This window comes from Vulpes lagopus, chromosome 1 (assembly GCF_018345385.1).
Source record: "Vulpes lagopus strain Blue_001 chromosome 1, ASM1834538v1, whole genome shotgun sequence".
Lineage (NCBI taxonomy): Eukaryota > Metazoa > Chordata > Mammalia > Carnivora > Canidae > Vulpes > Vulpes lagopus.
In genome coordinates this window covers 121,022,273-121,043,672 of record NC_054824.1, presented here as the reverse complement: position 1 = coordinate 121,043,672, position 21,400 = coordinate 121,022,273, and the positions used below count along the sequence as shown (strand labels likewise).

Here is a 21,400-nt window from a genome sequence, read left to right as displayed (position 1 = left end):
AGCTAGCAGGTGGAGCCCCAGGGCATGATGGTGAAAAAAAATACACTAAGCTCTCAGCTGTGCATTAGTGCTTTGGGAATTGCTCCTGTGGGGTCTGTTTGCCCCAAAGCAGAGAACACAGCACCTCACAGAGCCTGGAGTTGGCCTGCCCGCCCTCCCACCCTCCCTTCTAACTCAGCCACCACTGCTACAGCAGTCTCTGCCCCAACCTCGTATCCAAACTGATAATCCAGAACCTACTTTATGAGGCTCTTGTGAAGATTATATGAGCAAATGTATAAGGGCCCTTAGCACAGCACCCAGCATACTATAAGCATTATTTACGCTTCAGCTTGCGTTCCTTCCACTATCATGTTCACACAGATGTGGGTCTATCTAATCAGCTAACCTTAAGGAAATATGTTCTCTTCTCAAATATCTTTACCTATGAATCAAGGCAGGAAAGAATAGTTTGAAGAGTACGGTACTTGCTAAATAACCAGGGCAGTCTGCTTCAAGTGGAAGCTCTAGAAATCACGGTGAATGATTCTACTGTTAGCTTAGAAGTCTAAACCTGATGGCATGTAAAAGGACTCCAGACATTGCATGTCAACCCCGGGGTGATTAAGCCCACACCAGGAAACCATGTATCAAATAAAACTGCAGTCATTAGACCTGCACTTTAAAAAAAAAAAAAAAAACACTCAAATTTTAAAAAATTGAATGGAGAATAATTATTCAGATAGGAGCTCTAGAAGCAGCTGATCGTTGGTGGATGGAAAGTGTGAACAGCATGCCTCATTCATAAACTCCTCGTTCAACCAGACTTACAGCTTCCACATTAGCAAAATTGACAGGGATGAGAACAGAGTGTGCAGATCTTTAGAGAGTCTAGTCAAAGCTCCACGTTGTATGAAACCGACCTGGGGCAAGCTGAGTGATGGGCCTGTGGCAGTGACATCTCAGGACCTGGTGTCCCAGGACAGCTCACTTGTCTCTACCCACTCCCCTCACTACCTAGGGCTCATTGCTGCAGTGTGGGTTAGCAATGGGAGCCCCGCCTGGATGGCAATTTACTCAATTTTCTTAATGTTCCAGGCATTATAGAGAATCTTTCCCATCCTGCCTCCCAAGAAGTTCACAAGGGGCCGGACCACCTTCTACATCCTCAGAAGGCAACCGTGAGGCTGGAGTACACTCTTCCACTTCTCCAAGACCTCACACTTCTACATCTCAATGAAGACCTGTTGTCTCTGGGGAGCACTCCCTGATCCCTCCGTCTGAATTCACTGAACACCTTCCTCTGTGCCACAACTGCACACTGCTTAGGGACTCGGGCAGAAGAAATGTATGAGTGATTAAGTAACTGAACAAATAAATGGTAAAACCTCTCCTGAGACTGGTCTGTCTGCTTTGGTCAACTGATGTCAGGAGCCAAAGTAAGTGCTCAGTTCAGTTTAAAACGAAGAACAAAGCTTTGGGGTCAGGGTGGGAGGCAGGACCAGCCCAGATGTGGGAGCCAGAATTGGGAAGCTCCAGTGCAGCATGAGAAGCCAGAAAACAGAACCGGAAAGAGATAAGGCTATCCTGATAGATGCTTTCCTTGTAAAAGAAGTTCAAGTACACACTGGATGAACTTCTGAGTTTCCTGTTTTTAAAACTTCCTTGTGGTGGACTTGGAGCTGTATATCACCCCTTTTAGAGGGGTAGGGGGGACAGTTTACACTTGTCTGGAATAAACAGGCACCTGTGGCTCAGTCCATGTGCATAAGCAACAGAAAAATGGTGACCAGAAAGAACAAAATCTGCAGGCTAAGGTGGCTGGGGTACCGGATTCTGGTGCTGCTAAGTGTCCACCCGTATACCTGAGGGGCCCCAGCTATGAAGCAAGGAGACCAGGCCATGTCATCTCTGAAGTCCTTTCCACCCCTGAAATTTTATGATTTGTGTCCCAGAGAACTCCAGCAGAAAGCTATTAGTTAATACAGGCATGAACGATAAAATATATAGTGTATATATACTATATATATATTATATATAAATGTGTATATATATACACATCTATATATATACAATATATATTATGTATATAATATATATGTGTATGTATATAATATATATAGTATATATTATATATACTATATATATTATATATAGATATATATAATTTACTAGTATAAATATTTTATTATTTGAGCATAGCAGTTTCCCAGTAATTAGTAAAAATAATCCTAATTTTAAATGGCAGTTATTCATTAACAGAATGTCTGCTCATCAAAAAATTTAAAAAACAGAACTGCTGCTTCATCCTGCTGCTAAATTACAGTATTCTGAATGGTGTTCATAATTTCTTGTGTGAGCACTTAAGTAAAATATGCTACAGAAATATGTTCTTTTCTCTGTCAGGCGTTACAATGGACTTGATAATTTTTTTGTTATAGAAAATTAACCTTATTGCACCTTGGTTTCCCTATTCATAAAGTTTGAAGGAGGAGAGTTTATTCATGTCAAAGCTGTAAAACGTTACATCCTATGATCCCACAAACACTCTGCTGCTTCCTTTGGGGCAGCCAGCAGAACAAGCTAGATGTGCTGCCAACCCTGTGACATACCCTCCTGTAACCCACGGGGCCTTCCCAGCAGGAGTCCAGGAGACCCAGGCAGTGATGGATGCCCTCCTCCCAGCACCCTGGCTGCCAGCTAGTATTTCCTCCACATGTCAAAGATGTGGAGGGCCATATATGTCTACTAAGGATGCCATAGTCATAGTCTGGGTCCTCTCTTCCTAGGTAGTTTTAAGGTAAAATGTGCTCCCACGAGCTTTGCCTACAACACAGTGATCTTCAGTAACGACATGGGTAGGTAAGTAATGTGAGATGCCCATTGTATAGAGGAACAAGCAGAGGCTCAGAGGCAAGTGTCCCGCCCACAAAAAACTACAAGTCTCTCAAATTCTCATTGACCCCCAACACTGCTTTTATGAAATGTGGGGTCCTTGACAAGTCGGCCCCATCTACCACCTTGTGTGAGGTGCCGTGCTGGACCTTGCATAGTCAGTTGCCCTAGGTGTCTTAGTTATTAATCTCTGTGAGGCAGTTTTCATAGAAGCTCCACTTCACAGACGGCCTTCTGTTAATATGGAACTTGTTTTGCCTGTGGGCCACGGTGACTCACAAAAGTTCTGGAGTTGGACAGATGGACAGACTTAGGTTCAAATTCCCATTCTGGCCCAAAGTTGCTGTTTGAGACCATAATTCTTGAGGATCAGAGTTCCTGGGTGGCTCAGATGGTTGACTATCTACCTTTGGCTCAGGTCATATTCTCAGGGTCCTGGGATCCAGTTCTGCATCAGGCTCCCTGCTCAGAGGGGAGTCTGCTTCTCCCTTTCCCTCTGCCTGCCCCTCCCCCTGCTTGTGTTCTCTGTCAATAAATAAAATCTTAAAAAAAAATTCTTGAGGATCAGTGGTCCTATCTACAAAACAGGGTAAGTACTTGGCTACTATATGAAGGAGTCCCAGAACTGGGAAATAAGATCACCATTCCAGAATGAAATAAACATGAACAGTTCTAAAACAAAAGCACAGAGAAGTCAGATTATGTTAAAGAAACCGAATGAGTTCTGAACCAGGAAGATTTGGCAGTCACCTGACTGAATATCCTTAGCTTTAATTAAAAGTGGTAATTAATCGTGTGTGAAATCTTAATGTGTCTCCCTCCCCTTCTTGGTTGTAAGTTCCAGGAGGCAGGAACTAGGTCCAAGATCTTTCACTATCTTTATCCCAGTATCTAGTCACATAATAAGCACTCAGTAAATGAATAAATGGGACGTAGCCAATGGAAGAATACATCAATCAGAAAGGTTAGCAATGGAAGCCCAGGAAAATATTAAAATAAGGACAACCCCAGAGCGACCATCCAAGCTGGCCATGAGAGGACATACTTGCAGACAGCCTCCCACTGATTCTGGAACTCCCTGGAAATGGGCTTACAGGTTGGTCACACTGAAATAATCTGGGCCCTGGGGCCACCATGAATTGCATAAGATGAAAGGACTGGCCTTCTGGGTCACGCATAGGTCTGTGAGCTGGTACAACCTAGTGTCCACAGGGAGTAAGCCTGCTCTCAGGTGCAGCCAAACCTGGGAGCAGGCTGGTAAAGCACACTTTTTCTTGAGGTCTCTTGGCAACTCAGCTGGCCACACCTAGGTGATTCTTGAACCTCTGAGCTGAAGGATTTGCTGTTACTTTCTCAAGAACACCTACTTTGCAAGGTTGTTGTAAGGATGCAAGGAATGAAAAGGACCGGCACAAAGTTAAGTGCTCAGTAAACAGTAAGATTACTGCTACTCTTTAAGGCACACATCAAATAAATGATGGAATCGGAATTTCATGAATAAGACTCTCTGTCCCACGACACTTATGGCATAGAGCGCAAATAAGGACCACAGTGAACTGAACAGGTGGAAGTCTGACAGGTCTTGGGGGATTAGGGCGGGACCAGGGAGGACCAGGGAGAGCTGGTCCATGACCAGGGAGGACTAGGGAGAGCTCGGGGAGTATGGTGAAAGAAGAATAAATGGTCAATCAGCACCAGGCACCACAATGCCCTCCCACGGACAGTGGTCATGAATGGGTAGTGTGTCATTATGACAGTGTCTAGAGGGCAAGTCCAGCATTTAGTTTGTAGAGGTCACAGCCAACATCCTCCAAGTTTCTTGGCATCCTATTCAGTGAGCTATCCCTACTCTAAATACCAGCAGCTCCCTGACGACAAATCCCAGATGCAGTGACAGGTGAGGGGCAAGGCAGTCAAGACTCAGTGGACAAGAGCAGAGTTTGGCATGGAAAATGAAGAGGGAAGGCTCTGCATGGACAGAAGGACAGAGCCTCACTTACCTACTTTTCTTCAGAGCAAAAGGAGGGGCTTGTTGATCTAGAGAAGTAAGTGTTCCTTTGGCCTGTGCAAATCACATAGGTCTGTTCCTGGTACCATTTTGCTTTGATATTTGCTCCAGCTTGCTCATCAGTTTCCAGCCCCAAGCCCAAGACGCAAAGAGGCAGGGTGTTCATATGGTTTATCTTGATTCCTTTCTTCACCTACCTTTCTCCAAAAAGTTGACATGGCCCTGAGGAATGGGATGGGTCCCCGGATTGCTCTTGCTTTACAGAAAGAGGTAATAAAATGTACATTTGGAAACAGGAGGTAATAAGGTGAGGGGACACACACACACACAAAGTAACAAGGAAGCTTCCTGGCTGAAAAGAAAGTGGAGCTTTCTTCCCCCCCATATTTACAAGTATTCAATTTGCAGTGTCAAAGCAAGGCAAGTTCTTTGAAATGGAAAGGGTAGCCACCTTATGCACACAGTGTCACAGCTTTTCACCCAGAGAACTATAAAACAAGCATGCATATACATACCCAACTTGGGCACTGTCACGATAGGGCAGCACGGAAAATATACTACAGAAGGATCTTCTGCCACTGATAAGGACTATTCTAAAAAATAAAAAACAAATAAAAAAAAGAACAAACAACAAACTAAATGCAAAGACTCTTAAATTAAAAAACAAACAAACAAAAAAAAACCAAAAAAAAAACCAAACAAACAAAAAACATCCAACCGGAGCAATTAAGCATTCATGGAATTCACAGCAATATTTGCACACTCCTGCCGCCGCCTCCTCTGACAGATGGTATTCTGTGCTCCTTGCAAAATGCAACCTCAGCGCAGCAGAAGTATGCTGCCTCTCCTTATCCAAAGGTTAACATGTGAGATACCGGTGAGGGTCTCTAAGGAGTATACATGAATCCTCTCTAGTGAGAGTGGTTGGCTGTGGGCTGCACAGCAAGATGGACAGACAGAGCCATGAGTCTGGGGTGCCCAGTGCTGCAAACAGTCATGCTGCACTGAAACCATCCATTTCTACTCTGCAGTGAACAATGCAAGAGCAATAGTGCCAGAAACCGTGAGCAAGAGACACTCAGATACCATTGTGATCGTTAGGTTGTTTTTTTTTTTTTTATATATGCTGGCAGCATGTTAGGTTCTGAGAATAAATTAAGGGAACAATTACATAATCAGTCTTAGCCTCCATTCCTGCTATAAAGATACTACTGGAAACAGTTCTGCATGATGCTCTTATGCAATCAAAGTCCACTTAAGAAAACATTTTAAAAAACTCAAAAGTACTTATCCTGGCATATGAAAATAACTTTTGCCAAAGAGAATTGCTGATGAAAAAAAAAAGAGAAACAAGTGGAGGAGATTTAAAAACTAACATTTTTTTAAACACAGTAGCAACACACATCAGATATGGAACTTACGGACTTGTAATCTTTTTCTTCAATAATTATGATGATAAAAGCAGAAGAAAAAAATACTACTAACTGCATCAAGGTTGGGAGATTATGACCTTGTTTTAAAACTGTAATATTAAATTTTCCACCTGCCCAGGATAAAGTTGGGTTCCCTGGCATGGCAAAGCATACTCCCGTCTTCTGGCTCTCTCTGCTTCTCCAGGCTCAACAAACAGGACATCCCCTTATCCCACCCCTGCACTTGATCATCCATCCAAGCTAAGGGACTTGCTGTCCTCCACCTTTAAAAGATCCCTGCCGTTTCATATCCCTGTCCTTTGCATGCTATTTCTTCTGCCTGCTATGCCCAACTTAGTGTGCTTAGTGAGCTCCTATTTATTCTTTGAAACCTGGTTCAGATGCCACTGCCCTGAGAAGCACTTCCTCCTCCTTCACCGAGTTACTCATTCCCTTTTTGGTGCTGTCAATGGCTCCTTATTTTCACTTCTGGAAGACACCAATGACAAAGAGCTGCTCACCACTGCCTCCCTCCTCTTCTAGAGGGTGAGTCTAAGGGTTGAGCACATGGCAGCCGTCCATAAACAGTGAGGATGCTGCCATGCTTCAGAGCAGCACCTCAATCCCCATCATTGGGAAGGCAGGACCAAGGCTGTCTGTTCACCCCACAGTGATTCATGTCAACAGTGGTTAATAGGACTAAACCTATAATCACAGCTTCCAATATCGGTTGTATCACCTTTGTATGACCTTGGACCTCTTACTAACCCTTCTGAGCCTCAGTTTCCTTAACTAATATTGCTCGGAACAATGCCTGGCAAATAACAACACTCAATATATATATATTAACTAGTTTTACTGGGGATTGCCTTTTTGGATTGAGGGAAATTTTACCTGCATGGTACCTGGATTCTGGACCCCTTCAGACCTCTGTGCTAAAATACAAAGGCCTGCTAAGATATCAAAGGTGTGGTCCAAGGGCAACTGAAGGATGACACACGTGACCTACAGATGTGGATTACTCATACAGAGGTGTCTCTCCTCTCTCAAGGGAGAGGTTTCTCATGAGATACCACAAACCTAAACCTTGTCACTGCTCCAAGAATGATAGTGCCACATCCAGAGTGGGCCACCAGGGCTCAAGGGCTAAGAGCTAAATAAATCACAAGCATACCACTTTGCTGAACATACCCAGCCAGCCTCCTTGGGCTCTCACACTCAGGGTGACCAGTGACAGATCTTGACAGTATAGCGACTATACATTTACGTAAGTGGACATTATATTATTAATACTTACTAAGTACCCATCAGATGCTCAATTCTAAATGCTTCAAATGATGAAAGCAAGTAAGTGACACGCCAAAGGTGACAAACTAGCAGATGAAACCAGTTGGGGATCTAAAGCCATACTCTTTACCACTATGTGCCTTGATGCTTTGCCTTCTCTAAGACTTATTAGAAGAGTCTGTTGGTGCCTCAGCCTGGGTGGGTGGCTCAGCAGTTGAGCATTTGCCTTTGGAATCATCGGGGCGTGATTCCACAGTCCCAGGATCGAGTTCCGCATCAGGCTCCCTGCATGGAGCCTGCTTCTGCCTCTGCCTACATCTCTGCCCGCCCCCCCCCCCCCCTCTCTCTCTCTCTCTCTCTCGAAGAAGAAGAAGAAGAAGAAGAAGAAGAAGAAAAGAAGAAAGAGGAAGGGAGGAGGAAGGGAGGAGAAGAAGAAAGAAGAAGAAAGGAGGAGGGAGGAAGGAGGAAGAGGGGGAGGAGAAGTCTGCTCCTAGGGATTGACTGGGTGTCCATGGACTCCCTGGACACCAAATCTGCCTTCATCCAGTTTCTAGAGTGGCTTTCCAGCCTGGCCTGCAGGTGACCAGGTTGGGAATGGGCAGGGCCAGTGGGTGACTCATCATAAGAGCCCTAACATCAGGGCTGTTGGTGCCAATGGTGCCTCACTCTCTTGCTCTGCTCAGTCTGAGCAACTTTCTAGATAGAAGGGTAGAGGTTCTCTAAACAACCCCTACCATCCACCCAGGAGAAAAGCCTGGAACTACTCATTCCATGTAGCATTCAATATCCATGTCTTCTGCAACACAGAGGAAGGAATGTATCAAACAAACTCAACTGGCTTAGTGTTTGAGCATTTTCTTCATTATTGAGTGCTAATGTGTGCTTCTTTCCCACACACTGAATTTGTTTGGACATTTTTAATAGAACAAAAACAACGAGAACATAAATGCATGTGAAATTAAATATTCTTTCCAAATTCACAACCACAACATGCCTATTAGCAAATGGGTTGCACTATTCTCTAATTGAGTGCTCATCGGTGTAATCCTCACCATTTAGGTCTAGAAGAGGCTGACAGCCTGAGTCTCATTCAGAAAAGCGTGTTATTCTAATGCATATAGGTCAAGTTAAGCAACTATGAATGCGGAATGTTTTCCAACAATCCAGTAGGGTGGTCCTTTTTTTTTTGGTTGGTCATTCTCAAGCAGCTGGAGTAGGGAGGAGGTAAGAAAGGAATACAGCAGCTTTAGGTACTTCCCTTCCATTTCTGGGTGGAACCATCCTGTTGATTCCCACATTATGCATATGCAGGGTTCAGAGGATTCCAGAGTGGAGACCCAGACAGCAGTTCCAGAGGTTTGTGGCTGTTCAAGCCCTGGGGAGCTGGAAATAGCCATTAAGAGCTCCCAAGAACGCATCCAACATGTTTCCTGAAGTAGCTCTGAATCCAGGAGGGGCTTCAGGCTTTAGCCAGAGCAGGCAACAAGTGGCAAGCTCTCACGTTCTATCTCATCTACAAGGAAGGCTGAGCAGTGGGAACCTCAAGACAGGCCTGTCATGACCAACTGCTGTATCCCAAACCCGGAGGATTCTGTGAATTTGCAGCTTCCCTTTTTGTCAGTACTGGGGAAATAAATATCCATCATCATGATCCCCAAGGAAACCAGATTCGTTTGCCTTCTTCAAGTGCTTCTGTATTTGTGAAAGAATTAAATTGGACGGTAGTTTTCAAGAACACAAGACAGCCACATTCGCTGTAGTTATTTCTTGTATGTTCAAACTGCATGCAGAACCCGCAGAATTTTCCTTTCTGTGATGCTTAACACTTGACTTGGAATCAAGGTAACCAGAAAGCATTACACAAAAGATCGTAACTTCAAAAGAATTAACTCCAGAGAAGTAGGTCTTTAGGGAACTAAAGATCACATTTCCATACAAACATCTGCCAGAGAAGGAGAACACAACAAAACAAAATAAAGGAAAAAGCTCCCATGGCTGCAGCCCACAAGGGCAGAGTGGCTTTGAATACACAATGTTTTCCAAACCTCTCCAGGACGCATTAAGAGTACCATCTTTCTTTTTCACAGAGCTTCATTTCCTTGCTTAGTTGCTTAGGAAAGTTCTGGTAGGAGGGAGCTAGGGTTTCAGGCCACAAAGCTTCCAAAGGCACACCCTGCCTCTGAGATATGGAGTGCTCCCAGTAGCCAGGAGATGGCTGACAGAGCACTGCTGCCTACAGTCATTCAATCTGCTCTCAACTCCTTAGCTCAGAGGCAGCAATGTCTGACCAGGCAGTAGCTCATGCCATCTTGGACTCTCATGTGTTCCCTCTAACACGGAAAACTGGTTTTTTGTTCTATTTCCAGAACCCTGGGACGCTTCGGTTGGCTATGAGAATGTTTAATCCCTCCCAGGTGGAATATTTCCTGAGAGCAGAAATATGTTCCTAAGGACACAAAAACAAGCTACTAACATCTGAAGTTAGAGCAAAGAAAATCACATTCGCAACAATGATGGCTGAGCATGAACACAGTCCAGGAGCCTGTGTGTGACATTCCCCAATTCTGTAGTTCATTTCCTACATGACCAGGAAGAAAGAAAAAAAACACACTTCCAAATGTTGGGGTTTGGGTTGAATCGTGTTCCCCAAACAGACACGTTCAAGTCCATGTCACCCATGAATGTGGCCAGAAACAAGGCCTCTGCGGATGTAATCAAGTTGGGATGCATTCACACCGAATTTGGATGGGCCTTACACCCAGTGGCTGGATTTAGTAAGGACAGATATTTGGAGACACCCAGATACACAGAGAGGAAAAGCCATGTGACCGCAGAGGCAGTACAGCCAAAAGCCAAATACGCCTGGGACGAGCAGCCACCCCCAGAAGCTGGGAGAAGTGACAGATGATCCTTCCCCAAAGCCTTCAGAAGGCACAAGCCCTGCTGACACCTTGACTGCTGACTTACAGCCCCTGGAACTGTGAGAGCACACATTTTTATTGTTTTAAGCCACCTAGTCCATGATGATTTGTAGGGTGGCCCTAGAAAGTGAATCCAGCTCAGTCACTTTGTTCCCACGGTTACACACAAGCCTCCCGCTCGGCAGGCCAGTCGCTGGTGCATGGAGAAGGTAAAGCTATTAAGACTGATGCCAGAAAACAAACCAATATTATGAACTCTCAGGACCAGAGCCGGACAGGCACTTTCTCTAGCCCCTGGCCCCCCTCAACTGCTTCCTCCTCCCACAGTACTTTGTTATAAGCTAGGCAGCTGGGGAAGGTGGGGAGCCTTGACACCCCCCTCCCTTGCTTTCTGAAGGGCTGACAATTATACAGCAGATGAATGAAAATTAAACCAAAATCAAGATGTTCTTGTTTCCTCTATTTAAACTCTTATTAGTCGTGGGGGTGGAGGATACTTTTCCTCCTTAGAAACACCCACCCCTCAGCCCAGGGGGGCTCAGCGATTTAGCACTGCCTTCAGTCCAGGGGGCATGATCCTGGAGACCTGGGACTGAGTCCCATGTCAGGCTCCCTGCATGGAGCCTGCTTCTCCCTCTGCCTGTGTCTTTGCACCTCTCTCTCTCTCTCTCTCTCTGTCTCTTATGAGTAAATAAATAAAATCTTTCAAAAAAAAAAAAAAAAAAAAAACCACACACACACAACACCCGCCCCTGCCTGTGCTGTATTTGGGCGGAGGGCAAGAGCAGACAACCTGAGGGCATTCCAAGCCCACTCTCCCCCAAAGAGCTTTGTCTCTTCCCTCCTGGAGTGGGATAAAGACAATCTCCTGGGATCCCTGGGTAGCCCAGCGGTTTAGCACCTGCCTTCAGCCCTGGGCGTGATCCTGGGGTGCCAGGATGAGTCCCACATCGGGCTCCCTGCACAGGGCCTGCTTCTCCCTCTGCCTGTGTCTTTCATGAATAAATGAATAAAATCTTTAAAAAAGACAATCTCCTAATTCTGGGAGTAGGAAAAAGGAAGGAACCCGTGGGGAACAGAGACCTAGAAGCCCGAGCAAGAGGCAGGGCTGAAGCCAGGGGCAGATGCTTGGATTCCGGGCTCGGTCCTAGTGGAGGAGTGGGAGTCCAACAGGCAAGAACAGGCAACGCAGAGCCTGGGATGAAGGGAAACATGACTGTTGCCATGATGTGTCAGGCTCCCAGGCAGTGAGTGAAAGCAACTGCGGGACACAGAGCGGGCATGAGTTAGATGAGAGAAAGCATCTGAAGGGCTGCGCTAAGTAGCCCACAAATACAAGATGGTGGTATCATCATCAATAGCTGTGTTCATCTACTTGTCACAACTGCTCACACCACCCCAACATGCACTGCCACCTGTGACTGCCAGCACTGCTACCACCATAGCAAAGGCCTTCACTGCCATGTAAGGGCACGGACCTTATCCTACAGTGGAAGGAGTGGTGGAGGACCTTTGAGAAACAGCTGTGTGTGATCTGCCTCTCCTTTCTGCCTCCCACAAATACTTTGAGCACTTACTCTATGCCAGACCTTGGGGATCTGATGATGAAAAACAAAGACAGGAGTTCCATCCTCACAAAGCTTATGGTTGGGTAGAAAATACACTTACACAGGGGTGGGAGTGCCCGGATTGAGAAATAGAGGTTGCTATCCAAGGGACAGCTAACCCGGCCTGAGAGAGGCAAAGTGAGCTTCCTGGAGGAAGTGACGCCTAAGACCTGAGAGATAACAGGCAAGGAGAAGATAAGCTGGTGGAGGGACTGCATGAGTCAAGGCCGAGAGGAGAAAGAGCAGAGAGAGGCCTATTGGAGGAACTGAGTATGCAAGAAAACTCTTCTGATTATGCAAGAAAACTCTTCGCTGACCTCACGTACCTGATCCACCAGGGTCTCCCCACCCCTCTGTGAGGCAGTTTGTCCAACACCCACAGCATGCTTAAAGCTCAGGCTAGAATACCCACACTAGACTGTACACTTACTAAGAGTTACTTATGGAATCCACAACCTGTTTATGCCAGTGGCACTTTTTGCTTGTACTTGTTCAATAAAGACTGCACAAACTGATGAAATGTGAAGGAAAAAAGGAGAAATGCTACAAAAAGCACCAAATGCTTTAAAAAGTATTCAAGCAAGGTAAGTCACTAAAAAAGAGGTTGGGTGCTAGAAACAACTTTAAAAGATTAGGAAAACACTATGAAAATCCAATAGAATTTTGCACTTAAAAATCCTTGGGTCACTTTAATGAGGTCCAATCCGGGGATGCCTGGCTGGCTCAGTCAGTAGAGAATGTGACTCTTCATCTCAGGGTTGTGAGTTTGAGTCCCATGCTGGGTAGAGGAATTACTTTAAAAAAATTAAAATCTTAGGGCACTTGGCCAACTCAGTCAGAAGAGCAGATGACACCTGATCTCAGGGTCATGAGTTCAAGCCTCACGTTGGGTGCAAAGATTATGTAAAAATAAAATCTTAAAAAATAAATAAAGAAGCCCAATCTGGACATAGCAGCAATAGGTGGGAATAATGGTATGTGGTTTTGATGCCAGAGACAGAGTCTGATCCACAGGCCCAGATGCAAAGAAAAGGCATCAAAAAAAAAAAAAAAAAAAAAAAAAACCTAAACAGATGACCACAAATAATGCCTTAAATTAAAGCACAATGCTTAAGCTACACACGTAATTTCTGTGGATGTTTCTTCCACGGGTTACTAAACTCTTCCTCCAACCACACAATTACTGTAGATAATTCTGCATAGCTGGATGGTGGCTTGGTGGCAGAAGAGCAGTAGAAACTAGTGAGGTTGCAGGCCTGCTCCTGAAAGGCCTCCTGAGCTGGGGAGGGAGTGGGTCCTGGGGCTCAGGAAGCCTGGGAGCCGTTTAGAGAGGGACGGTGACAGTCACCAAAGCGGTGGCTAGACGAGCTCCCTAAAACAGGCCCTAAAACAGGACAGGCATCAGAGCTCCTAACAGTTGTGAGCTAGAAAGGGAATGCGTTTGTGGGGGCTGCCGGAACGAGGGGCTGCCTGCTGAATGCCTTACACCCAGAACTGCTTGTCTCTTGATCTGGGAGGCCAGAAGTCTGAGCCCACCATGTCCACAGGGCCATGCTCTCTCTGATGAAGGAGCTAGGGAAGGGTCTGCTCCAGGCCTCTCTCCCAGCTTCTGGTAGCACCTCGCCAGGTGCCAACATCACACCAACCTTCACGTGGCCACATGGCATTCTTCCTGTGCGCAGCAGGTCTGTCTCCAAATTTTCCCCTTTTAACTAAGACACCAGTCAGATTAGAGGTTCACCTCGCCCCCTCAACTAATCTCAACTAATTACACCTGCAATGACTCTAGCTAGAGTCAAATAAGATCACATCCTCAAGTACTGGGGTTGGGACTCAGCAAAAGATGGAGGGGGGGCGGGCAGGAAGTACACAAAGCAGCCAGTAACGGAGGTAGGAAGAAAACAAGCAGAGTTAGGAAGTCTCCCCTGGAGCCATGGAGCCCCCGCTACCTGGTCTCATGTGCTTCCAGGGCAGCCCTGGTAGCTGTGTCCTGAGCCCTGGGCCCCAGACTGAAGCCGTCTGCATCAGTCTTCTCCTCTGACTGCTGCGCAAGTCAGCACTGGTGGGCACCATGACCTGGTCCACCTTGGGGCTCCCAGGCCCTCTCACCAAGCAGAGAATTGAGGGAGAACCACCAAGAGATTGGTGGTTCTAACTTTCGAACCATTTCTCTATGACTCATTTTACTTCCTGTAAATCAAACTAGTTGAAAAGAAGCAACAAGTGCTTGCACACTTCAAATATGTCTGCACATGTGAAGCACAGAAAATCATCTCTCTCCAAAGCTCCAAAGGTGCAGAGTCCCCATTTAACCCCCAGGCTTCTTAAAAAGGTGCGAATAATAAAACCTAGCATAGGGGCAGCCTTGGTGGCTCAGCGGTTTAGTGCCGCCTTTGGCCCAGGGCCTGATCCTGGAGTCCTGGGATCGAGTCCCACGTCAGGCTCCCTGCATGGAGCCTGCCTCTCCCTCTGCCTGTGTCGCTCGTGAATACATACATAAAATCTTTAAAAAATAAAATTAAAAAAAAAATAAAACCTAGCATGGGGTGCTGGCCCCAAGGCACAAGCATCCCTAGTAGGTGGTAGACACACTCGGCTCCTCCCACCACCAGGGAAGATGGGAAGGAAAGTCGCTGGGTGAGCATGCGAAAGGCAGGTCCAGGGCCGTTTGGGGCCAGTAGTCTAAGTGAGGTCTGGGGATTGCTGAAGGCTTCTTGACCCCCAGGCCCGAGCTTTCCTGACCGCTGGTTACAGACATTAGTGGATGCAAATGAAGATACTTCCCTGCCAGCCTGTGCTACGTGGGATGGCAGGTTCTGGTCTTCTGACAAGGACGAAAAGTTCCTTGATGGGAAAGGCATGCTTGGGAGAGGCAGATGTTGCACGGAGCCTCACAGAAGATGCTTGACATCTATCACATCAGATGTATTCAATTCAGGGAGAAAGGCAATGACATTTTTCTTCTCTCAAGAAGGTCAGTCCAGAACTTAACTAGTGGTTTCATTTTATTTTTTTGAGATGTGCCATTTCCTCCAACTCATTTTTCAAACTAAACTAGGCTGACAGATTGGGACTGATGAGATCACAGGCAAGGTCTTAATTTAGTTATTACCCATCCCCTGCCTTCCCTCCAAAATTTTCAGTATAAAAAGGAAAGGCTACAACTTGACTTCAGTTACCATACTTTTACCACCTGACTTTGGAAAGCAGATAAGGGAAGTGGAAATCTTTTACATCTTTTCTTTCCTGCTGAGTGAGTCCACAATTGAAAGAAACAACACTCTAGCTCACTTCTTTGTCCACCTCCATCTCAAACCCCTTTAAACGTCTCTGAAAATTCCTCCCAAAGGATGAGACGGCCCAGTCAGTCACTGGAAAGAACACTTCTCTGCCTGTGCAGAGTGAAATGATTCTCAAAGCAGACCCAAGCGGTGGGCAATTACTTCCAGGGTACTTGACAGCTATCACTTGTATACCAGGCAGATGTTTGAAAACCAGATGATTTCCAAATGGATGCCCACAGCTCTATGCCCGAGGCAGGGCATCACCCACCAGAAGTGAGGGCTCTTATCTCCTCTTATTCTCAAAGACAAACGTTTGTGGCTCATGAACTGGAAGTACCAAGAAAAAAGGTCCTTTCCTAATAGGACCATGACGGTCACTAGACTGAGATGTCCCAAAAGGTCATTAGGCTACCTGCTAGTCTTCAAGCTTCATGCTCAAAAGTGCTACCTTTCATTCTGATGGCCCTATTCTACCTGGCCAGCAATTGGCTCTCCCCGGCACCAGCTTGCCTGGCGATGATGGGTCATTTCCAAGCGTGTATCTTATCCCTGAGACTGAGATTTGTCTTCACTTCTGTTGAGCCTCTCCTCCTCAGCAGACAGCAGGGGCTCTTGGCACAGATGCATATTAGAGCGAACGGTGACTGGCTTTTCTCTACTGACTAAGCTGCCCACAGCTCCCACTTGCCAACCACCCTCCTCACAGGATGTCCAGGGGCCTTGTGCTAGATGCTCTGGCATGGGATCACTGGCCATCTCTCTCTCATGACAGAGGGTTTGCTCATACATTTGTAATTGTTTTTTAAAGACTTCAAGTCATTTTAAAACTTCGTTATCAAAACAAACTCATTTTTAAAAGATGATACACAATATACACATCCTCTAATTTTCTATAAGGAAAAGGTTACCAGAAAGTCCTGCAATGCCTGCCCTTGATTTTTGGTTAGCCAGAGTGCTCCTGTTCAAATGCAGGCCAGACCACACTGGTCCTCTGCCTGGCACCCGCCACAGCTCTCAACTTGCTCACAATAAAAATCGACATCATCACAATCCATCCTCCAGGACTTCTCAGGGCTCATCTCCTCCTCTCACCCTCTCTCTACTCCTCCCATGCCAGCTTTTCTACAGTTCCTCAGGCACACCCCTCAGCCACATTCCAGCATTAGTGACTCTGCAGTGCTATTCCACCCACTCTGAATGCCCTTCCCTGCTGGGACAGCACAGAGCTGGCTCTCTCACTTCCTTCAGATCTCTGCTTAAAAGTCTCTCCATCTAGGTGCGACAGTCCATTAAGTGACCGACTCTTGATCTAAGCTTAGGTCATGATCTCTGGGTCATGAGTTTAAACACTGCACTAGGCTCCGAGCTGGGTGTAGAGCCCATTTAATTAAAAAAAAAAAAGTCTCCTTATCATTGAGGCCTTGCCCCAACCCCCACCTCCAAACCCCAAACCCCTCAGCTGCTTCAGTTTTCCTCCATAGCACACCTATCCCATTTGACAGGATGTACTTATTTGTCTGCCTCCCCAGCTAGCCTGTAAGTCCTTGAAGCAGGATCACTTAAAACGGTCCTGGGCACAGGGCAGGTGCCAGTACCACTACACCTATCATTCTGCATTCTATGTAGGTATGGAACTACTTTGCTGGGCATTACTGTCTGGATGCACATCTCCTTCCCCCAAAAGGGGCTGGGAGTTCAATGAAATGGACACTGGCAGTTCCTATTCACTCACTACATGTCATCCATCCTTCCGTGGGAAAGGGGCTTGGAAAATCCTAGGCCCCTGCAATGAGGCCTTCCCAATACAAATCCAGTGTTCTAAAACAAGACACTCCTGCTGATCACTACAGGGCAGATGGGACTGACCCTGGCTAGGTATGAAAGGGATATGTTTCTCTCCACTAGGACAAGCTAAAATAGCTGACTTTGTAGTTATGACACACTGCCTCTCTGGAAAACACCATCTAAATTCCAAGATATGTTTCCCACGAACTTCTGAAAAGCCTTTATCCTGTACAGTGAATGCCCATTGACCTCCATTGCATTTATCCCTGCTGAGTTTAACCTCATTGAGCTAGGCCTACCATTTCCAGCCACTGGGGAACCGAGGTACATGGTTCTTATCTCTAACACATTGCCCCTCTCCTGCCTTTGGTCTCCTGTATTGCCCAAGTGAGGCTTACTGGCCTTGGCTCTGCAGAGGGGTGCAGAGGGGGCAACATGCTCAAGAGAATACCATGTGCCATGCTTCTTCGAATCCCCTTTGGGTGGACTGTGGTTGGCTCACAGCTTTCAGCTGCTGGCAGGTGCTCTAGCTTCACATTACCAAGTGAACGGTGGGCTGTGTGATAATGAGGAACAGTCTAACAGTTCGCTGAGATCAAGAAATGTCATGACTACGGCAGTCCTTTAACTTCCTAACCTAGTCATTCCATCAGTACAGAGACGAAGCTAACCTAACGTGACGGCTAGCAACCTCCACTCTTTTCTGTAAGCACACAAACCATCTGTTGAACAGTCCTTTCTGGGGCTCTCCCAGCAATCTGCTCGAGGCTGCTATGATTGTTAGAACTCCCCCTCTGCTACCACCTTGGTCTCTTTGACTTTTTTTTTTTTTTCTTTGACTTCTTAAAGGCAACATCTGCCTGGCAGTCAACTTAGAACTTCTTTCATTCTCTGTGGCATTTAAAAAAATCATTTGTGTTTCTCAATTCCTTCCATTTCCTGGGATCTAATCCTAAAGACTAACAATTATTTCAAAACGTAAGGCTTCTGTCTTTACTTATTCCACACGAAGTGGTATCTATTTCCTGGGTGCCTACGGCGTGCAGAGCACATTACCTTGTTTAGAGTCTTACGTTTCACAGTTCTGCTTGTTGAAGAAGTGAAAACAGGGCCAGCAGCTAACATTTGCTCCATCCTTGTATCATCAACACCAAGAAGTTTACCATCCCTTCTCTCCCTCTTCTGACCATGGTTTTAAAAGCCCCCTGGCTATTGCTGGCATTTTATTGTCACAAAATACATACAGAATATAAAACTGACAACCATTTTTAGGTGTATGATTTGTCATCAAGTACATGCATGACACTGTGCAATCATCACCATTCCCAGATCTTTTTCACTGCCCAAACAGAAACTCTATCCCCCGGGGAATTGCTAATCTACTACTGTCTCTATAGATTTATCTAGTCCAGCTATTTTGTACAGATGGAATCATACACCATGTGACCTTTTGTGTCTGGTTTATTTCAGCCAGCATGATGTTTTTAGCATTCATACATCCTGGAGCATATATTAGCACTTCATTCCTTATTGTGGCCGAATCACATTCCTTTGTTTGGATATACCATATTTTGTGTATCCATTCATCTGCTGACGGACACTTGGGCTGTTTCCACCTTTTAGCTATTGTAAATGACATTACTATGAACGCTGACATACACCTATCTGTTTGAATTCCTCTTTTCAATTATTTTAGGTATATACCTAATAATGGAATTGCAGGTCACAGGATAATTTTATATTTAACTTTGTGAGGAACTGCCAAACTGTTTTCCGTAATGGCTGTACCATTTTATATTCCCACAGCCACGTATGAGGGTGTCAATTTTTCTTTCTCTTCACTCTTTACTTCACACTGGATTTTAGAGCTCCTCAAACTATTTTTATAGGTTTACTTAAACCATTCTTTTATTAGCCTTTGCCCTTTGTCTAATGGATTTTAAATTCAGAATTCAATGGTTTTCTCAAAACCTACCATGATATGCTGTCTTAGAATATTTGGATTTTTACCACCCACCTTCCTTTTTGATTATGAGAACGAGCTCTTGAATCTGATGCCTGGATCTGGATTCCACCCCCTGCTTTCCAGCCATGTGCCCCAGCTTCCTCCTTTGTAAATTGGGATGATGAGTGTTTTCATTTCCTATGGCTGCGGTAACAAATTACCACAGTCCAAGGCTTAAAACAACGGAGTTATTATCTTATAACTGTGGTGGTCAGAACTCTGAAATGGGTCTCATGGGGCTAACATCAAGGGGTTAGAGCCAGTTCCCACTGAAGGCTTGAATAAAGTGTCTGTTTTCTTGCCCTTTCTAGCTTCTAGGGGCCATCATATTCTTTGGCTCACAGCCCCTTTCTCCACCTTCAAAGTCAGCATGGAGTGGAGTCTTTCTCATGCTGTATCACAGTGACACTGACTGTTCTGCCTCCCTCTTACATCTGTAAGAATCCTGGTGATTACCTGGGCAAACCCAGATAATCCAGTATAATCCTGCTACTCCAAGGCCAACTGGTCAGCAACCTCAACTCCCCCTTGCCACGGAACAAACATATTCACAGGTCCAAGGGATATGACATGCACATCTCTCGGGGGCGTCATTCTACCTACAACAACAGCAAAACATTCCTCACAAGGTTGTTTCTAAATTTTTTCCATTCCTCAAGATACATAGTTCTGAAGACCAGAAGTTATTTAAAAGATCTCCCCACTCACTTACTCAACAAATACCCACTGAGTGGAGTTAATGAAACAAAGCATATAAAGTATTTAGAACCTAGTACCCAGTAAGTACTCAATACATGTTATCCGTTATCACTTTATGATACTTATATTTTATAATCCCCTTTGCCAATGTGGTTGCAGCCACAAGAAACCATTTTGTAGTCTGACGTTTTGAGATGTCTTCCTAAAACCCAGCCAAGCACTGCTTCCTTTCACAACCATCAAGTCCAACATAACTTCCCCATCACCTACCTATCTTTGTTACAACAGAAGTGGGACCAGAGCACTGCAGCACCCCTCACCACTTCCCCAACCTGTGAGGAGATGAAGCACTACTCAGGGCTGGTCAAGAACACATGACACCTGGGTGGCTCAGCAGAGCATCTGCCTTTGGCTCAGGGCATGATCCCAGGGCTCGGGATCTAGTCCTACATCAGAGTCCTTGCAGGGAGCCTGCTTCTCCCTCTGCCTATGTCTCTGCTTCTCTCTGTGTCTCTCATGAATAAATAAATAGAATCTTAAGAAAAAAAAGAACACATGATGCCCATCTGGTCCCAACAGTGTAGTGGAAGCTTCCATCACTGGATCTGTAACCTGTGTCCAGGCTGTAGACTTCTTTTACCCCCAACTGGCTTGAGGGTCTGCAACATGACCCCAAAACACCCTGAGCTTGGTGTTCTGTACTTTACCTACACCCAAAGCCTTCCAGCAGGTCCTCAAGGCCAATGACACAGAATTCACTGATTTTGAAGAAGGTGAAGACAGGTTTTCCTTCGAGTAGATTCCATTCTCCATCAGAACCACACCTTTTATGGAAGGTACTCATCTCTACTTCACGGTAGTTGAGATTCGTCTAACGTCACAGAGAGAAGTGGGAGAACATGAAGCTGCCCAAGACCCCAATGTTTGTTTCTAAGCAGTTACCCTGAGATTCCTGATTGTTATGTCCACTTGAATTTGATGCAAGTGTTGTCTTTTTACCATATTTGGTTCTCAGTTTTTAGGAGTTTTCTCCTTCTTATTTTAAACTGTTTCTCATACCCACAGGTTGGGCACTGAGTTCCAGAACAGTTGCTTGCTCCCCTGTCCTGGTGTCAGCTGCACTTAGTTCTCGCTGAGCCTGGAGCCCAATCCCCTTCTACGGTGGTGCTTCTGTCACCCAGTCAGCAGGCTTGGGCATGGAGCTGCCTCAACACTGAGGTCTTCAGTTCCAGAGCAGCAAGTGGGCCCCAGGGTGGGCCTGCAGTCTTGAGAGCCTGGTGTGTGCTAGTCACAGATCACAAGGACACCTGGAAGCTGGCACAGCCATGAGTGGGAGCCACTGTGGGACTGGGCCTGGGGGACTCTTCCGGCCCCTTCTTGGTCCCCTTCCCCAGGTACAAGAAAAGGCAGGATATCAGTACTCCAACCATTCCATTTTCAGTACAGACTTTCAAGCTCTTCAATGAACATCTCCAGCCTTCTCTGTAAAGCCTCCTTCCTTCCCAGCACCCGCAGGCA

The 21,400-nt window shown here is 45.8% G+C and overlaps 1 protein-coding gene across 1 annotated transcript in view; it reads right to left on the bottom strand.

Moving 5' to 3' along the window:
* The window catches only part of CABLES1 (Cdk5 and Abl enzyme substrate 1), a 119,077-nt gene that overhangs the window by 38,201 nt on the left and 59,476 nt on the right, over window positions 1-21,400 (bottom strand). Inside the window, exon 4 of the mRNA XM_041753429.1 lies at window positions 5,398-5,475. Within this exon, the coding sequence (XP_041609363.1) occupies window positions 5,398-5,475 (78 nt within the window). The remainder of the gene's footprint in view (window positions 1-5,397; window positions 5,476-21,400) is intronic.